Source organism: Gracilinanus agilis, chromosome 2 (genome assembly GCF_016433145.1).
Source record: "Gracilinanus agilis isolate LMUSP501 chromosome 2, AgileGrace, whole genome shotgun sequence".
Taxonomy (NCBI): Eukaryota; Metazoa; Chordata; class Mammalia; order Didelphimorphia; family Didelphidae; genus Gracilinanus; species Gracilinanus agilis.
In genome coordinates, this window is record NC_058131.1 from 218,217,015 (window position 1) to 218,234,374 (window position 17,360).

The window sequence follows — 17,360 nt, forward strand, 5'->3', positions numbered from 1 at the left end:
TCTGGGTGGCAGGATAGCCTTCTCCTGCTGCAACTGAACCTCTGGTTGAGCTGCCCTTGACACCCTGCCTCCTGCTGTTATCACTTCCTCTCCATCCCCTACAACTGTTTTTGTCCTCAAGTGCAAATACTACCACTTATAATTCTATATTAATAATAATATAATAATAATTTGAGCATATCCTGTCTGCCCTGCTATTTGCCCTCCTCCATTGTCTCTACATCTTTCAGGAGGTACTGGGAAGAGGAAGCAGAAGGAAGCCTCCTTTGGGGCCAGAATCATTGGACTTTGAAGTCTTAGTCCCAGGCTAGAGTGAATTCCACAGGATCTAGAATTTTGAGGATCTGAGATCATGCAGTCCAATATCCCTCATTTTGTAGACAAGAAAACAGAGTCCAGAGAAATGACTTGTTGACTATCACTCACAGCTAGGATTCAAACCCAGGTCCTCTGATTCCACATCGAAAGCTCTTTCTACGACATCACATTCCTCAGATCTGTAGAGCTTTAGGGCTCTTGCAGCCCATTCCTCTGAGACCTAGATTAGATCTAAATAATACCTTTCCTCTGGTCACTCACAGGGGTTTTTAGTTCCAGCAGAACCTCTAGGCAGTGTGTAAGCATTTATTAAATGCTCGCTATATGCCAGATGGAGCAACGAGGTGACACAGTGGCATTGGAGTCAGAAAGACCTGAATTCAAATATGACCTCAGATACTTTCTGACTCTGTAACCCTGGGCAAGTCACTTAATCCTGTTTACCTCAGTTTCCTCATCTGTAAAATGAGCTGGAGAAGGAAATGGAAAACTACTCCAGTATCTTTGCCAAGAAAACCCCAAATGAAGTCACAAAGGGTCTGACATAACTGAACAACAACAAGATGCCAAAGAGTATGCTAAGTGGTGGGGATGCAAATACAGGCAAAAAGAAATATAATTCTGCCCTCAAGGGGCTTGGGTTCTAACAGGAAGACAAACCATAAAAGGTTGCTGATGGGAGTTGGGCCAGAAGGTATCCTGCACAGGCACCCGCTGTAGAGACAAGTGAGAAGAAATGCAGAGGCTGGTGGGAAATGAAGAGAAGCATGGTATGGGAGTAGTGTTCAGGGTTGTGGAGATCAAAGAACCATCACTAAGTTCATCTATGGCATGTTTTTCACCTCTTGAAATTCAAGTTTCCTTGTCAAATAATTAAATGGCTGGACTAGATGATTTCTAAAATCCCTTCTAATTTTAAAATTTTGTGCACAAAGAACTGTGCCTGAGCTGTCCTGACTCCTCCAGGTTCCCCAGTGCTGCTAGGAATGGAATAGATTCTGCCTCTCTAATTGGGTCCTGGGATCCTGTAGACTGCTCCAGCTGGGTTTGATGGCCACTGGGAAAGGGGAAGACCATACACTTTGGAACCAGCTGGAAGCTCACCCTAGTCATAGAGCATGGGTCTGGCCTGGGTCAAGGAAGCAACATTCCCCATGATCCTAAGCCCTTGGGCTGCTGGATCTTACACTGTCATCTAGTAGAAAGAGCATGAAGGAAAGAGAACTGGCTTCTAGCCCTGACTCTGCTGCTGGGATGCTGTATGAGCTTGGGCAAAGCGTTTAACCCAAATGAACCTCACTTTCTCTACCTGTAAAAGACAGATTAGTTCACAAAGATTTATTAGGGGCCTACTATCTGTCATGAGCCAACTCAGAACTATTCACACCCAGTAGTGTGCTGGAACCTGCTCAAACTGGTTCCTAAAGACAGATTGTTAAATTTTCAGTGTCAGCATTTACACCACAGAAATCAGCACATGCTATAAATTGGGGCTTGACTTATTAGTTTGTTGATTTTCTGCACATTAGAAAATGATGGAGAAAATTTCAATGATGTATATGAAACTTAAAAGTTTGCCAAGTATGTTTGTTTGTTTTTTATAAAAACCCTTACCTTCCAATACATACCAATATTACGTATTGGTTCCAAGGCAGAAGAGTGGTAAGGACTAGGCAGTGGGGGTAAGTGACTTGCCCAGGGTCACACAAAACTAGGAGTTTTCTAAGGTCACATTTGAATACAGGTCTTCCCATCTCTAAGCCTGGCTCTCAATCCACTGAGCCACCTAGCTGCCCCCTGTTTGTTTTATCTTGAAGAGTCAGTTGTTAAAACATTTACCAGGGGCAGCTGGGTAGCTCAGTGGAGTGAGAGTCAGGCCTAGAGACAGGAGGTCCTAGGTTCAAACCCGGCCTCAGCCCCACTTCCCAGCTGTGTGACCCTGGGCAAGTCACTTGACCCCCATTGCCCACCCTTACCAATCTTCCACCTATGAGACAATACACCGAAGTACAAGGGTTTAAAAAAAAAACATAAAAAAAAAAAACATTTACCAACATACCTCTGTAATTATATACCATAAGGACAGCTAGGTGGCTCAGTGGATAGAGAGCCAAGTTCAGAGATGGGAGATCCTGGGTTCAAATATGGCCACAGACACTTCCTAGCTGTGTGACCCTGGGTAACTCACTTAATCCCAAATGCCTAGTTCTTACTGCTCTTCTGCCTTGGAACCGATACTTAGTATTGATTCTAAGGCAGAAGGTAAAGATGAAAAAAAAAAAAAGCACACAACCTACTTTAGGTCCACTTCTGCTGCTTTCTGGGGCTCTTTCTTTTCCTATGTAGAAACTACTAGGAGCTCAAAAGTTTGCTGTTCACATTTTTCCCCCAATTTTTAAATTTTGTTTTCAATTACCTGTAGAAATGATTTTTGACAATTGTTTTTTGACATTTTAAAATTCAGATTTTCTCCCTCCTTATCCTTTCCCCCATCCCCAAGGCAGTGAATAGTCTGAAAAAGGTTATACTTGTACTTTCATGTAATATGTATCCTCTAATATTTCTGTTATTGTATACAGTGTTCTCCTGGTCCTGCTCACTTCACTCTGAATCATTTCCTTTAAGTCTTTCCAGGTTTTTCTGAACTCATCCTGCTCATCATTTCTTATGGCACAATAGTATTCTATGATAGCCATTTACCACCACTTGTTCAGTCATTCCCCAAGTGATGGTCAAGCCCTCTGTTTCCAGTTAACACCACAAAAAAAAAAAAAGAAAAAAAAAAAAGAAAAAGCCGCTAAAAATATTTTGGTACAAGTAGGTCCTTTTTCTCATCTCTGATCTCTTTGGGATACACACCCAATAGCAGTACTGCTAGGTCAAAGGGTATGCATAGTTTTGTGGCCCTGCTGTTCTCATTTAATGAAGTTGCTTCATAGATTTCCTCATCACAGATCTCCAGTCCTGGTAACAGGCATTAGGAGGTCAGATCACAGTGGGAGGACTGTGTGTAGTCCTGGGGACTCCATTTTAGAAAGCTAATGAGTATTCAGAGGAAGGCAGTCAGAGTAGTGAAGAGCATCAAATAAGTTCATGCTGCTTTAGGAGTGCTTGAAAGATCTGAGGATGTTTAGCCTTCAGAAGAGAAGACTTGGGGAACATAATTTGAAGGGTCATTGTGCCGAAGAGGATCGGACTTGTTCTCTTTGGTCCCCAAATGGTAGAACCAGGAGAAATGAGTGGAAGTTGCAGAAAGGCTGATTTAGAATTGGTGTCAGGAAAAACCTGCTACCAACAGGAAGTGTCTAAAAGCAGGATGGACTTCCTCCCTCACTTTAGATCAACAAGCAGAAGGTGGATCATCATCTGTTGGATGTTGTAGATCCTGTTTGAGGCACAAGTTTGATCAAATGAACTCTGACATCCTGGGATTTGGGGATTCCTCCCCTGATTCACCATCTCAACTCCCTGCTTCTCTTTCTCAATCTCTTGTTTGCAAATTCATGACTTCTATCCCAAATTGCCAGGGATCCAAGAAGAACTCTGTGTCTCTGTCTCTGTCTCCTTAAACTATCCTTTTCTCCACCAACCATTGTGTTGATTGCAGTGCCATACTTCTTCCTTCCTTCCACCCAGAGGCTAGTTCTTTTTCCCCAGTGCCTTTAAGCATCAGCTAGAACAGGGGTCGGCAACATATGGCTTTTTCTGCAGGAGCCACAAAGTAAATTTTTTTCAGGCGCCGTTACAGGAGCGCGCACTGTGAGCACTGTACGGCTCTCACGAAATTACATTTTAAAAAATGTGGCTTTCACGGCCAAAAAGGTTGCCGACCCCTGAGCTAGAAGGTATATCTTATTCTTGAATAGGCCTAGGGCCTACCGGTCATCTGTGACCAGCTATGTGTTCCTATAACCTCAGAAAGCTGTTCCCCCTTTCCCAGGACCCCAGAATCTGACCCTGTATTTTGAAGCTCCAGGATGGGTCCTGGGGATGGGCAATCTTAATTTCCCCAAGCATTTGCTCCACAAAACATTTGTGAGAATAAAACAAGATCCCTTGACCACATATTTGGAGCTAGAAAAGCCTTTAGGAACCATCTAGTTTAACCCATTAATTTTATAGATAAAAGAACAGAGGCTCAGAGAGGTCACTTGCTCAAAGTTAAACAAGTAACAAAATATAATGCAAAGAATTCCAGATTTGAAATCAGATGACAGCTCTATTTACTACCTGTATGACCTTGAGCAAGCCACATAAATTCTTTGTGCCTTGGTGAACTGTTGGTGTTGGTCTAGAGCAGTGGTTCCCAAACTTTTTTGGCCTACCGCCCCCTTTCCAGAAAAAATATTACTAAGCCCCCTGGAAATTACATTTTAAAAATTTTAATAGCAATTAATAGGAAAGATAAATGCACCTGTGGCCATCACCGCCTCCCTGGATCACTGCAGCACCCACCAGGGGGAGGTAGCCCCCACTTTGGGAAACACTGGTCTAGAGAGTCTCTTTTAGTTCTAAATCCTATAATCTTAGGTATCTTACTACTTAGGGCCAGGGCTAGTGATCCCAAAACCCAGTGCTGTTTATACAGCAATGACCAATCCGTAGAAATAAATTTGAAAAATAATATAAAAAAATGAAGAAGCAGTGCGGCACACAGCATGGACACTTTGATGCTGAAGTCAGAAGATCTAGGTTCAAATCTCCCCATTGTGTGCTGGTTCTTGGCATATAGTAAGCCCTTGAAAAATGATTATTCATTCAAGTTATTTTAAATCCCTTTAGCCTCAGTTTCATCATCTGTAACATGAGGGAGTTGGACTGGATGGATTCTGAGGTACCTTTCAGTTCTAAATCTCTGACAAAATATCATCATTAGTAGTACTCAGTTCCCCATCTTTGGCTTTCACCTTTTGTCGTGCGCCATCTATTGGTATATTCATGAATTGACTTTTTAAAACTATGACCAAATACGGATTACTGCATACTAAAACCAAAGAGAATAGCCCTTTTTTCTTTTTTTTTTTTTTAAACCCTTACCTTCCATCTTAGAATCAATACTGTGCATTGGTTCTAAGGCAGAAGAGAGTAAGGGCTAAGCAATGGGGGTGAAGTGACTTGCCCAGGGTCACATAGCTGAGAAGTGTCTAAGGCTATTTGAACCCAGGACCTCCCATCTTTAGTCCTGGCTCTCAATCCAATGAGCCACCCCTCTGCCCCCATTACCCTCATTTCTAAAGCTAGTACAACTGGAGTACAACCCAAGAGAAGTAAACAAAGCGTGCCCTCTCACGGTTTGTCGTCTCAGGGAGATGGGGCTGACATGCAGATGGAGAAATGAGAAAACAGTTTCAGATAATACTAGAAGTGGTGCAGATTGGGAATCACTCAGGACTTCAAAGGACAAAAAGATGTTCTGGGGGAAGTTCCTAGAAGAGGTGAGGCTTGATCGAAGAGGTTGATTTTTGAAGAATGGGTAAGATTTGAGTAGATTTGGGGGATTGTATCCCAGGTGGAAAGGACTCCCTCCTTTGCTTCCTGACAATGCTGCCAACAATGACTCTGCTCCAGTTTTCTCTCTCAGGTGAGCTTTGGGGAAGAGAATATGAGAAATGTATGCTTCCCCTTTCCTTGGTCCTGGCCAGTCCCAACGGGTACCAGAGATTGCTTCTCCCAGGTCACCAGCTGATTCCCCAACATCAGTATTTTAAGGAATTATGATTCCTTCCACAAGGGTATGATCCTTATTTAGGGAAAAGGGGGTAAGGGAATAAACACTCCTATAGGGTCTATCATGTGCCAGGCTCTGTGTCAGGCCTGTTTATAAATATATTAGCTCATCTGATCCTTACAACTTTGTGATGCAGATGCTGTTCTTATCCCCATTTTAAAATTGAGGCAAACAGCAGTTAAGTGACTTTCCCAAGGTTGCACAGCTAGTAAGTATCTAGAGGCAGGTTTGAACTCAGTCTTCCTGGCTCCAGGCCCAGCACTAGACCACACTTGGCTGCCTCATTGTTGTTGCTGTCTTTATTAGTATTAGCCATTCTTCTCTTTTTCAGTGGGTTTAGATAGAAATGGCCCTAGGTCAAGTCACTATTCTACCATTATCCTTTTATATTTAATATTCTACAAACTATTACACAGGTAGATAAATTAGTATAATTATTGTCATTATTATAATTATACATTATTATCATTAATTATAATGAATATATTTAATGATTTAATAATTACATGACATACAATTAAGTGTAATTATTAAACATGATGGCTATGTTAGCAGCTCTCATTTCTATTATATTTCAAGATGTAAAAAATATCTTCCCAATACCCCTAAGAAGGAATGTGAAATTATTAATTGCCCCATTTTATGGAAGAAGAATCTGAGGTTCAGAAAAAGAAAGAGGCTTGCCCCAGATCTTATAATTAGTAAGTATCAAAGTCAATATTTGAATCCAGGTCCTCTGACTCTTTCTAACAAATCACACTGCCTCTTTCTCTATTGATACAGATTCCAATTCCATTGGGTCTTAGTAAACCAGTAAGCGAAGTGATATTAAGTTGAGCCTTGCATCATCCTATTTATTATTCTTCTAAAGAGAAAAATGGGTTAGATTTCAGGTCTTACAGCTTCTCAGTTTAAGTTGGAGTTTGAATTAAAAACATAGAAATCTCTATTTCTCATGGTTTTGTTGTTTTCTGGCCCTGGCATGGCCTTTGGCTGGTCCCTGAGGCCTCTTCCCCCCAGGTCCTCATCCAGGTGGAGACATACAGTGAATGATGGAAGCCCATTCCCTGGGGGGAATGTTTGTAACTCTTGATTATTTTGATCTGTAGCTTGTCTAGCAATGTGACTCATCGATTTACATCTCCTGGAGAGTTTACCATTTTCGTGGAGTGTACAGCCAGTGAGTGGCATGTGAGTGCCCAGAGGCAAGTGACTATCTGGGACAAGATGGAGAGCCTCAGGGTGACTGGTTGTTATAATCGATGGGAGTCTGGAAACAGCTCCTCCTGTAGAACCCTCTATGGAGATGTTTTATGGATCCAAGTGGAACTTGATGGAGGTAAGATCCCTCTATCCGCTGCTCGCTCCCATCCAATACAAAGTGAAATTTGTTGGTCTTTGTCCCTTCTGTACCTAGCAAAGGCTTTACAGACCACAGGCAGGTCCTTAATAGATGTTTAACTGAACTTTTCTTTTTAGACCCAGGCTCATAGAGAGGGGCTTATAGATCTAAAGAGGGAAGGGACTCTAGAGGCCATCTAGCCCAACTTCCTCATTTTACAGATAAAGAAACAGCCCCAAGCAAAACAAGTGACTTTGCCAAGGTTACATAGCTAGTAAATGTCTAATGGGATTAGAACCCAGCATTTCTGTTGCAGAGGGAATACTCTATCCAGAAAAGCATGTCATTTATGTGAGATGCTGCTATTCCCCCAGGTGGTGGGGCAAGCCCATGAGTCCAGAATTATTGCTGACCCATCTCCACAGTGTCAGGGTTAAGATGTGCTGCCCAAGGTGGCTGAGTGACCCTTATAGACACAAGAGGGCAGCAATTACCACCTTCCTGATGATGGCTTTCTTATTGGAATTAAGCCAATTTAAATCAGACCTGAACTAGGAAATGAGGACAGCTCCTATTTCCAAACACAGTTTACAAAGCATTTTCCTTCTAAGAGCCCTAGGAGATAGATAGTGAAAAAATGATTATTCCCAAATTCCTGATGAGGAAACCCGGACTCTGAGGCAAATGACTTGTCCATAACTACGCAAAAAGAAAACTATTCTGTTTCTATGAACTATTTCTTCATTCAGAATAAGGCTGATAAGTTGAACTGCTGGAATCAAATGGCAAATTTGATCAGGGATAATCAAAGGAAATATTTCACCATCTAATAAAGGGGGAGGAAATTACTGGAATTTCAAAAGTGAAGGAGTCTGTGTATACATTTTGGTGCATGCATTCTCTTTCTTTCTTTCTTTTTTAAATCCTTACCGTCCACCTTAGAATCAATACTATGATTTGATTCCAAGGTAGAAGAATGGTAAGGGTTTAAAGAAGAATAGGCAATGGAGGTTAAGTGCTTGCCCAGGAACACAGAGCTAGGAAGTGTCTGAGGTCATATTTGAACTTAGGACTTCCTGTCTCTAAGCTATGCACTTTCTAGATGAAGATTGACCTATTGGTGATTTAAGCAGCACAAATTATTATGAAGTTTATGTGGGTTCTTCTACTTCAGATGTCAAGGATAATCACTCATAAGTTTTCAAAAGATCTTATGAATTATTATTCATAGGTATCAACACATAAATTCACTCTGGCCTCATCAGTCTACACTTTGAGGGATTCTCACTACTACAACCAGGCTCTCTAGAAGAAATTCAAAGAGGCAGCCAGCTAGGTAGACAAGAGATCCTATCAGCTGAGCCTATAATCTTCCACCACCAAGACAAATGAATAGAACTTCCTCTTCCCAGATTCCACATACCCTACTTAGCTAAGCAGCTTCTTTCGCCTTTTGAGATCTCTCTTAATGTTGTTTGCCTTTATAACAATATTATAGAAGAGAATACACAAACATGATTTGCTCTAGTCAGGATTTTCTAGAATCGTCCCTGTTGGTACATTTGGAGAGCCTGGGTCTTTGCTACGATATATAAGATATGAGATTCTAATATATTTTCATTTATTCATGACTCATAGTGGGGTTAATCACCTCACTTAAAACTTACAAATGATTGTCACCAACAGCAGTAATATAAAGAGAACTCTAGCTTGCAAAATTGTTCATTGTTTGGCATAGACATGAAGTCATCATTTGTATGTGTGTAGATATGTTCATGTGTCTGTTTATACTTATAGCACAGGCTCCTGAAAATGCAATAGAGTGCTGGGAGTGACGGCACACACTTATAATTCTTGCTACTAGGGGAGGTTGAGGCTGGTAAATCACTTAAGCTAAGGAGTTCTAGGCTGCAGCAGGGCTAAAGTCCAGTCTGGCGTCCCCACTAAGTTTGGCGCAAATATCATGATTTCCACTAGGAAGATGAGTGTTGGTTGGTTGCCTAAGGAGAAGCAAACCAGTCTAGGTGAGAAAAACAGAACAGATTAAAGTTTCCCTGCCAACAATGGGAAGATCAGACCTTAGGTTGCAGGGCTACTTGCACTTCCAGTCTGGGCAAGATGGGGAACCCCATTCTCTGGATAGATAGACAAGGAGGCAGATAAATAAAGAAGTAAGGATGTGCTTTGTTGTTGACTCTCTTTCTCTTTCTAGGAATGGGAGTAACTTATATGATATTGTCAGATAACATCACTCTGACAGAATCTGCCATCCAGAAAGGAGTTATCCCGCATAATCTGACCCTGGTCAGCACTGCACAGCCATTGCTCCATCCAGGAGTCCATCATCTGGAAATTCGGGCAGTCAGCAACAGCACCACCTCCACACTTTCCAGAAACCTCACCATTTACATCATAGAGCCCCTGTCTGGTCTTCAGGCCTTCTGGGTTTCTGATCACTTGGAGCTAGGACAGGATCTTCTCATTAATGTGTCTGTGGCCCAGGGGTTCCCTGAGGAGCTGACGTTTGAGGTGGCAGGGGCCAGTGGAAACTTCTCCTATGTGAGAGAGTGTTTGGGGAAAGAATCCAGGGTGTACAGCATCCCTATGCCAGTAGAAGGTAATGCCTGTTTCTGGTCCCTTGCTCTCATATAAAAAATCAACATTCTTTATTAGAACTTAAAGAACATCTAATCCAAACCTCTCATTTTTAGGTGGGAAAAAAAGAGAAAGGAAAGGACTTTCTTTCTCAAGGTCATTAAGCTTGTTTTGGCAGAACTGGGACTAGAATCCTGGCTCCTGACTCTCACGCCAGGATATTCTACTGCATTACTACCTCCCTGACTTTTTATTTTATTATTATGTTAATCACTTTCATTAAAAACCTTCAATTAGGGGCAGTTAGATAGCTCAGTGGATTGAGAGCAGGCCTAGAGATGGGAGGTCTTTGGTTCAAATCTGACCTCAGACACTGCCCAGCTATGTGACCCTGGGCAAGTCACTTAACCCCCATTGCCTAGCCCTTACCACTCTTCTGCCTTGGAGCCAATACACAGTATAGATTCTAAGAGAGAAAGTAAGTTTTTAATTAAAACAAAAAACCTTGGACTAAATAAACAGCCATGGGTACATCATTAGGATTAATATACAAAATGTTTACTCTGTCCATGTGTTTTGAAGCAACCTGACCTATTTACTGCCTATTCTTTGATGGGTAGAGTGTTGACATCCTTCTGTATATGGAGGGCTGAGGGATTATGGGAAGAATTTATGATAGGCTTAATGATAGATTTATTATTTTCTTTAAGGGTAGATTTAAATCTCTTGGGTTTCCTTCAGGTGGCCCAGCTGCAAAAACATACTTACCCTTTTTCCATCCAAAAAAACAACAACCCCTAAACCTACTATATTGCTCTAGGCTAGAAGAAATAGGACCATTCTCAAAAAATTGTTTTTCATGGTTCAGGAATAGAAGATGTGGGGAAATGATGCATGATTTGAAGAATCTTCTTCAGTTTCATACCCTACCTGATCAACATTATTCCACTATAGAGTAGCTCCTTCCTAGGGTCCTAGCACCCTGCACCATGTGTGATATCACAGAATAAAGTAAGGCAGGAAAAAAAAAAATCAGGGCAGAGTGTCTGACCTCAGGAAGCGTATAGTCAAAAAGAAGGCACTCAAACATAGCTTTGATTTCTGGAGTGCTTTGAAGGAAATGGGTCAAAGCATCAACAGAGACAGGGTCAGGGCAGTTCAGGGCAATGGAGAAGAAGGTAGCAGCTGCTGCCACTAGTCTTAGGAGGATGCCAGTCCCTCTGCTACTCTGAAGTTGCCTAGAAGTGAAAGATAAAAGCTGGGAGAGCCCAAACTATTCATTTTCTTGTACTGACAGAGCTGTCGGGATGCACAGCAAGAGCGCTGAGTTCTCTCTGTCAGAGCACTATAGCCATGGGAGTATGACATTCTTTTGTGGCTTCTCCTGTGCATTTCTGTCTGCATGTTCTTGGGCTATGTTTGTTCTAGGGGGGAAGCTTTGGGCACCATGCCATGCTGGGAGTTGCCTGAGGACTTTGGCCCCAGAGAACACTGAGGGGATTGGTGATGATAGGCATCTGGGTCACAAGGTCAGAAACATCTATGCAACTTATTTTCTTGAGCATATCTGTGTCAGATCATGGTTGCTTATGGGTCAGAGGGCAAGGAACACAGAGATTCTATTGGTTAGTTAGAAAAGTGATGATAGAACTGGAATAAATCTTGTAGGAGTTCATACACTAGAACTATAACTTTTTAAAAAATAAACCTTTACTGATGTATTTTTGCTTTTACATAGACAATTCTCCCCTGAATCTCTCCTGTGGAGCCAGAGTATATTGCAAATTTCAGGTGAAGTCCTGATGAATGGCCCACAAGGATACTAAAATGGATTAGAATAGTTTATTGATACAGCCAAAGGACACATAGGACCTCCCTCACATCGCTGTCTCAGGGGACAAAAAGGAAGAAGGAATTCCTAAAAATTAACCAGGAAGGCCTGCACGGGATGAGGAAGAAGGACATGGAACTATGCTGCATCAGCAAACTTGCTGGAGAGTTTTAGCAACAGCCAGTTCTAACTAGAACTAAGTGGAGTTTAAACCTCAAGAATACCAGAGTTGTGTAACAGAAGTCATAGGAGATTGGGGCCATAGACATCTCTGGCCATTCACATAGGAGGATTTGGTTTGGGCCCCTAGTGAATTCTCATTACTATTTATTACTCATTAATAATAATAATATACATATATATATATAAATATAAATACTCATTACTACTACTGATGGGGGAAGCAGGAGAGGAGAAGGGAACCTTAAGTCATTCTCTGCAAACAAATCTGGAGTCCAGCTGCTCCTTAGTTTCCTCATGCCCCGGGTCTACTGACCCAAAGCTAGTTTCTTCACCATGACCTTCCTATCTTCTGTAGCTAAACACCCCACGAAGATTAAGGGACCACAAAGTAAGGTAGTATGGTGAAACGCAGAAGAATTCAATGGATAGGAAGACCTGGATTCGACCTGGGTTCTGCCTCTGACACTGCTAGCTATGGGACCCTGGCCAAGTCATATAACCTCTCTCTAAGCCTCAATCAATCAATAAAGCTTCATCGATAAAATGGAAGTATTAATACCTATAGGTCACATGATTTTTGTGGATATCAAACAAGATAATGTGTATGAAAACGTTTCCTAAATCTTAAAGTGCTATTTTAAGAGGAGCTCTAAGAGGACATTACTTTCCAGGGAATCCTATCCTGAGGCAGCGATGAAGACTTTCAGTCCTGCGCTAGGTGCACAGAAGAGGGAGAGGAGTGGAGATGTGGGTCACTTGCCATTGTATGAGTGGTATCATCTTGGTCCTACAGTCTGAGTCCAAGAGTTCTATGTAGCATCTGGTCAGACTCTCCTCCTGCCTTGGACATACCCATGAATTGAGACAGTTAAAAATGTGGAGCTGGTATTCACAAGAAGGACCTCATCTGCTGGTCCTTCCCATGTTCTCCCCTGGGTAAGCAGAGACATCACTCTGTTAGGCAGAACTGTTCCAGGAGGCTTTCAGAAATTTATCATTTTTACATGGGCTCATATTTAAAACAACAATACAAACAAAGCACAACACGGATATTTCTAGGACCATTTGTGTTGTAATGATGAGGCTGACTTGTGTGAGCTACTTCTCAATTTTCCCATTCACACAGAGGCAGGACCCCACAGGGCCCATCTTTATTTAGGGTCTCAGCCGCAGCAAGTAAGATAAAGAAATAGGCATTGCCATCAAGGGACAAGAAGGCCAAAACCAGAGAAAATTTTCTCACTGAATCCGCATTAATGGAATTGTTATATATAAATTATGATTTTTCATCTCAGCCCTTTCCTTACAGGAACCTTTCTGGTCACAGTGCTTGTTCAAAACATCTTCTCCAGTCTGAGCTTGGCAATTGGGAGAGTCAGTGTATCCCCTAAGGAGCCTGTCCACAAGGGTATGAAAACACCTACATAGCACTGTGTGTGAGCACATGGGATCAGCCTCCTTTCGTGACAACCTATAGCATAAAGTCCTAGACTCTTTGGATTGGAAGGAACCTCAGAGAATAGATGACCTAATATGTACATACCAGAACAATGATTGCCTTGGCAGCATCCCTAGCAAGTTCTCAAAGGTGGTAGAGGGGATTCTTGTCTGAGTACAGCTGGGATTACATGACATCTGAGGTCCCTTCCACTCTGAGATTCTATGCTCCTAAGGAATAGAAAAGTGGAGATCTGAACAGTGGAAGGAAGATATTCTGATGAAAACCCAGTTCCTCAAAGGAGTGGTCTATAGTAGATACATAATTTCCAAGGCAATAATTTAGATTGAGAACATGTGAATCACATGAGCAGTTCCATGTGTGAATTCAATGGTTCTTTCCATCTTCCTTTCTTGATGCATGTGTACCCTTCCCACCTGAGAGGGCACCATCTTCCCCCTAGAACGTACTCATAATATACATACAGCAATGAGGAGCTCATGAGCCCATTGTACTGTCATTGCCCAATTGGAAGGTATATTTAATGCACTAAGATATTCCCATGAACCAGTGAAAATCATCAAAGGGAACAGAGGCAGGAGTCACCCGTTATTCTCAGCCTCATTTTTCTTTTAATTACATGTCTCATACAGCAACTTCTGACAACCAAAAGCTATCCAAGATGAACTCCCAGAAGGAAAATGTGAGTTATTTTCAAATTCTTAATCTCACAATTAAAAAAGATGCTTGTGTATATACATGGGACCATTACATACATACACACACAGAACAGGACCATTGATGGACTCACCACTAAGAATATTAATCTATTTCTTTGTTTTAAAAAAAATTTAAAGATGCCTTTTGTTTTCATACCACAGTCACTGGCTAAGGTACTTCTCTTATCACTATATTGAATCTTCCTTTGTGACAAAGAAAAACAGTTAAGCAAGACCATCTGACATCAAAACTATGGCTGACAGTGTATCCAGTACCCTGCACTAGTAGTTTTCCACTTCTCTCCTCATCTCTGTCCTCTGCAACCAAGACTGATTAGTTTGGCTCTTTTTTAGAATTGTTTCCAATACATTGTCATAGAATGGTTATAATTGTTTTAGTTTTGTTCATTGTAATGTAATACTACTGTTTTCATTTACATTATTGTGGTCATCATGCATATTTTTCACTGACGTGAGCTCTACATGAGCTCATACAAATCCTCCCATGTAACCCAGAATTCCTTCTATTTGTCATTTCTTATAGTATAGTAGTTTTTGATTATATTCATATACTACAATTTGTTCAGTTATTCTCCATCTGATGGGCACTTTCTGTTTCCAGTTTTCTCATACCATATACACAAATGCTGCCATGAATATTTCTGATCTGTTTTGAGATAGTGCCAGTTTTCTATTGTATTGTATGTATGACCCCAAAGTCTCCTTTTATAGGGCAACAGGTTCATTCCTCTTGCTGTGGATAATCTAGGTATTTAAAGGAAAGAAACAAATACTTATTAGTAAGCATTTACTATATGCCAGGTACTATGTTAAATGTTAGGGATACTAATAAAAGCAAAAAAGAGAGACCATTCCTGTCCTCAAGAAACTTACATTTTAAGCAGGGAAGACAAGAAGCTTCCATTTTAACGAGGGAAGACAACACACAAAAGGGAATTGAAAAGGGCTGGAATGGAGGCTCATGGAGGAACTCACCAATGGGAGAAGGGTCTTCTTGAGTGGGAATATTTTAAGCAGGTTCCAAGAAAACTTCATCTTGGTTCCCCTTCTAGATTGTTTTTTGCTGAGAGTCTGCTGAAGTCAAAGTATAAGTGGTGCCATTTTGTGACTGAGAGGTCAGATTATGCCACCAGCACTGGCTATTTCTTTCTGAGGCAAGGGAGATCTGCTTATGTGTGTGTGGGCTTACCCAACCTGTAATGTGATCGGTGTCGAGGAATCTTAATGGGGAAATGACCTCAACCAAAGCAGAGCAGTACCCGCCCTGTGACTTGTGGGCTTCGAGAGTAGCCCAGAGACTGAGAGATTTAAATAGCTTGCCAAGATCACCCAGCCCATGAGTATTGGCAGAACTTGAAGCCCAGGCCTTCCTGACCCTCTTCTACAACAGAATGCCTCTTGGTATGTGCTATCACCACTAGTAATGCTCTTCATCTCTTCCCTAGAAGGAGAAAGGGAAAAACCAGCTGTATGTTAAGCCCAGTCGGTTTGTGGATCCTTTCACGGCGGTGACTCTGGGCTGGCCAGATGACAACAAGAGTCTGACCTTTGCGTGGTCGTGTGGTACGTGCAGGGCCATTGCTATCAATCCTGGCACCTCGGACGAGTGGCATAAATGACACCTTGTTGTCAACTTTTAAACACAAATTCGGGGCGGGGGGCTCTCCTGAGGCACCACCGTAGGAGGCAGAGACAGAAACCAGGGGCACCCCAAGGACATTGCTGGAGAAGTTGTGACAAAATGGGTCTGAGCTAAAGGGTGAAAGCATGGCATCTATTCGGTTATTGTATTTACTAATTATTCTTGCTTATTAGCAGCTAGACTCAATGACTTCTGTGCTGCTGAAGGGACTGTATGTGCCATTAATCCCCTCCACAGTGTAGCATCCTAAGGAATAGCCCCAATCGTTCCCTCCGCAGTTCTGGCTGTCGGTAGGTTTGTTCAAGGATTGTGGCTTGATTTTACTGGCTCCCCTCAGAGCCTCAAGCCTCCCCGCATCTGGACCAGATCCCACCTATGCAGAGAAGAACCTTCCCCAGTCCTTGTTTCCCACACTTTCTTCTCAAAAGCTATAGTGTCACTGATTGCTTCTTCATTTCCATAATAATTCCTGCTTAATACACCTCTGAGGTTTCCTCTGACTAGCTGGTGTTCAGTCCTGTCTGACTCTCGGTGACTCTGTGGACCCTATTGTACATGGGGGTTTTTGATACTGGAGTGGTTTGTCATTTCCTTCTCCAATAGGTAAGTGACTTGCCCAGGGTCACACAGCTAGTGTGTAAGGTCACATTTGAGCTCAAGTCTTCTCAACTTCAAGCCTAGCCCTCTATCCACATGGACACCTAGCTGCCCCTTTCTTTCAATAGCTCTTGGGTCAGAAGACTTCATTTTAGCTCTTGCTGGAAACTTATCCTGTCTAAGGAATTAGAGAAGAGGGAGCCAGTTGGACCTATGATGACTGAGGATTGTTTAGAAATGAACCTAGGTTGACTCTAGGAACTGATTCTATCCCTTGGAATTTTATGTCATCAGCATTTTTTTCCTTTTATTAATCTTTCCCTCTCTTTACTTTGGAAGTGGTTTTGGGGACTAAGGGCCTTACAGTTTGCAGCCTCCTCCCCCAATAAAAATGGAGGACAATCCCATCACAAACCAGAGGATACCCACTTTTCTCTTTCCCAGAAAGATTCTTGTTTGCTGTCCTGGCAGGACGGTGTTGGCCTCAGTGGCGGGAATGTGTCCGGCAGCAGCTGCTCTTCACAGACCAAAGGGAGATGCTGATGGAGCCTGCCTGCCTGCCTCCTCCCAACTCCGCCATCACCCTCCGCGTCCTGGTACACGGCGTCCAGGGAGAACGGTGGCAAGACGAACAGTGTTTATATGTGACAGCAGAGCAGAAGCTGCACCCTCAAATCAGGTCTGGTATTTGGGATCAGTCCCTGGAGGGCAGCCAGGCAGACAGAACAATCCTTCTCTTGTCTCCTCGTGCCTGATGGTGGGATGAATCCCTTAATTGTTTCAGGTAGCCATGATGGTTATACCAATTGCCTCCTGGGGCAAGCTGGCTTGGAGGGGGGGGTCGCAGGGAGAAGGGAGTAAGCGTTTATGGAGTACCAACGATGCAACAAAAATTAATAAGCAATAATGAAAATAGCTCACATTTATATAGTGTTTTAAAGTACAC

The 17,360-nt window shown here is 42.3% G+C and overlaps 1 protein-coding gene across 1 annotated transcript in view; it reads left to right on the forward strand.

Annotated features, from left to right (window-relative positions):
* PKD1L2 (polycystin 1 like 2) overlaps nucleotides 1–17,360 on the forward strand; it is a 147,224-nt gene that overhangs the window by 12,743 nt on the left and 117,121 nt on the right. The window contains 7 exon segments of the mRNA XM_044663653.1: nucleotides 3,137–3,139; nucleotides 7,156–7,385; nucleotides 9,601–10,005; nucleotides 13,307–13,405; nucleotides 14,089–14,138; nucleotides 15,621–15,738; nucleotides 16,886–17,093. Of these exon segments, the coding sequence (XP_044519588.1) occupies nucleotides 3,137–3,139; nucleotides 7,156–7,385; nucleotides 9,601–10,005; nucleotides 13,307–13,405; nucleotides 14,089–14,138; nucleotides 15,621–15,738; nucleotides 16,886–17,093 (1,113 nt within the window).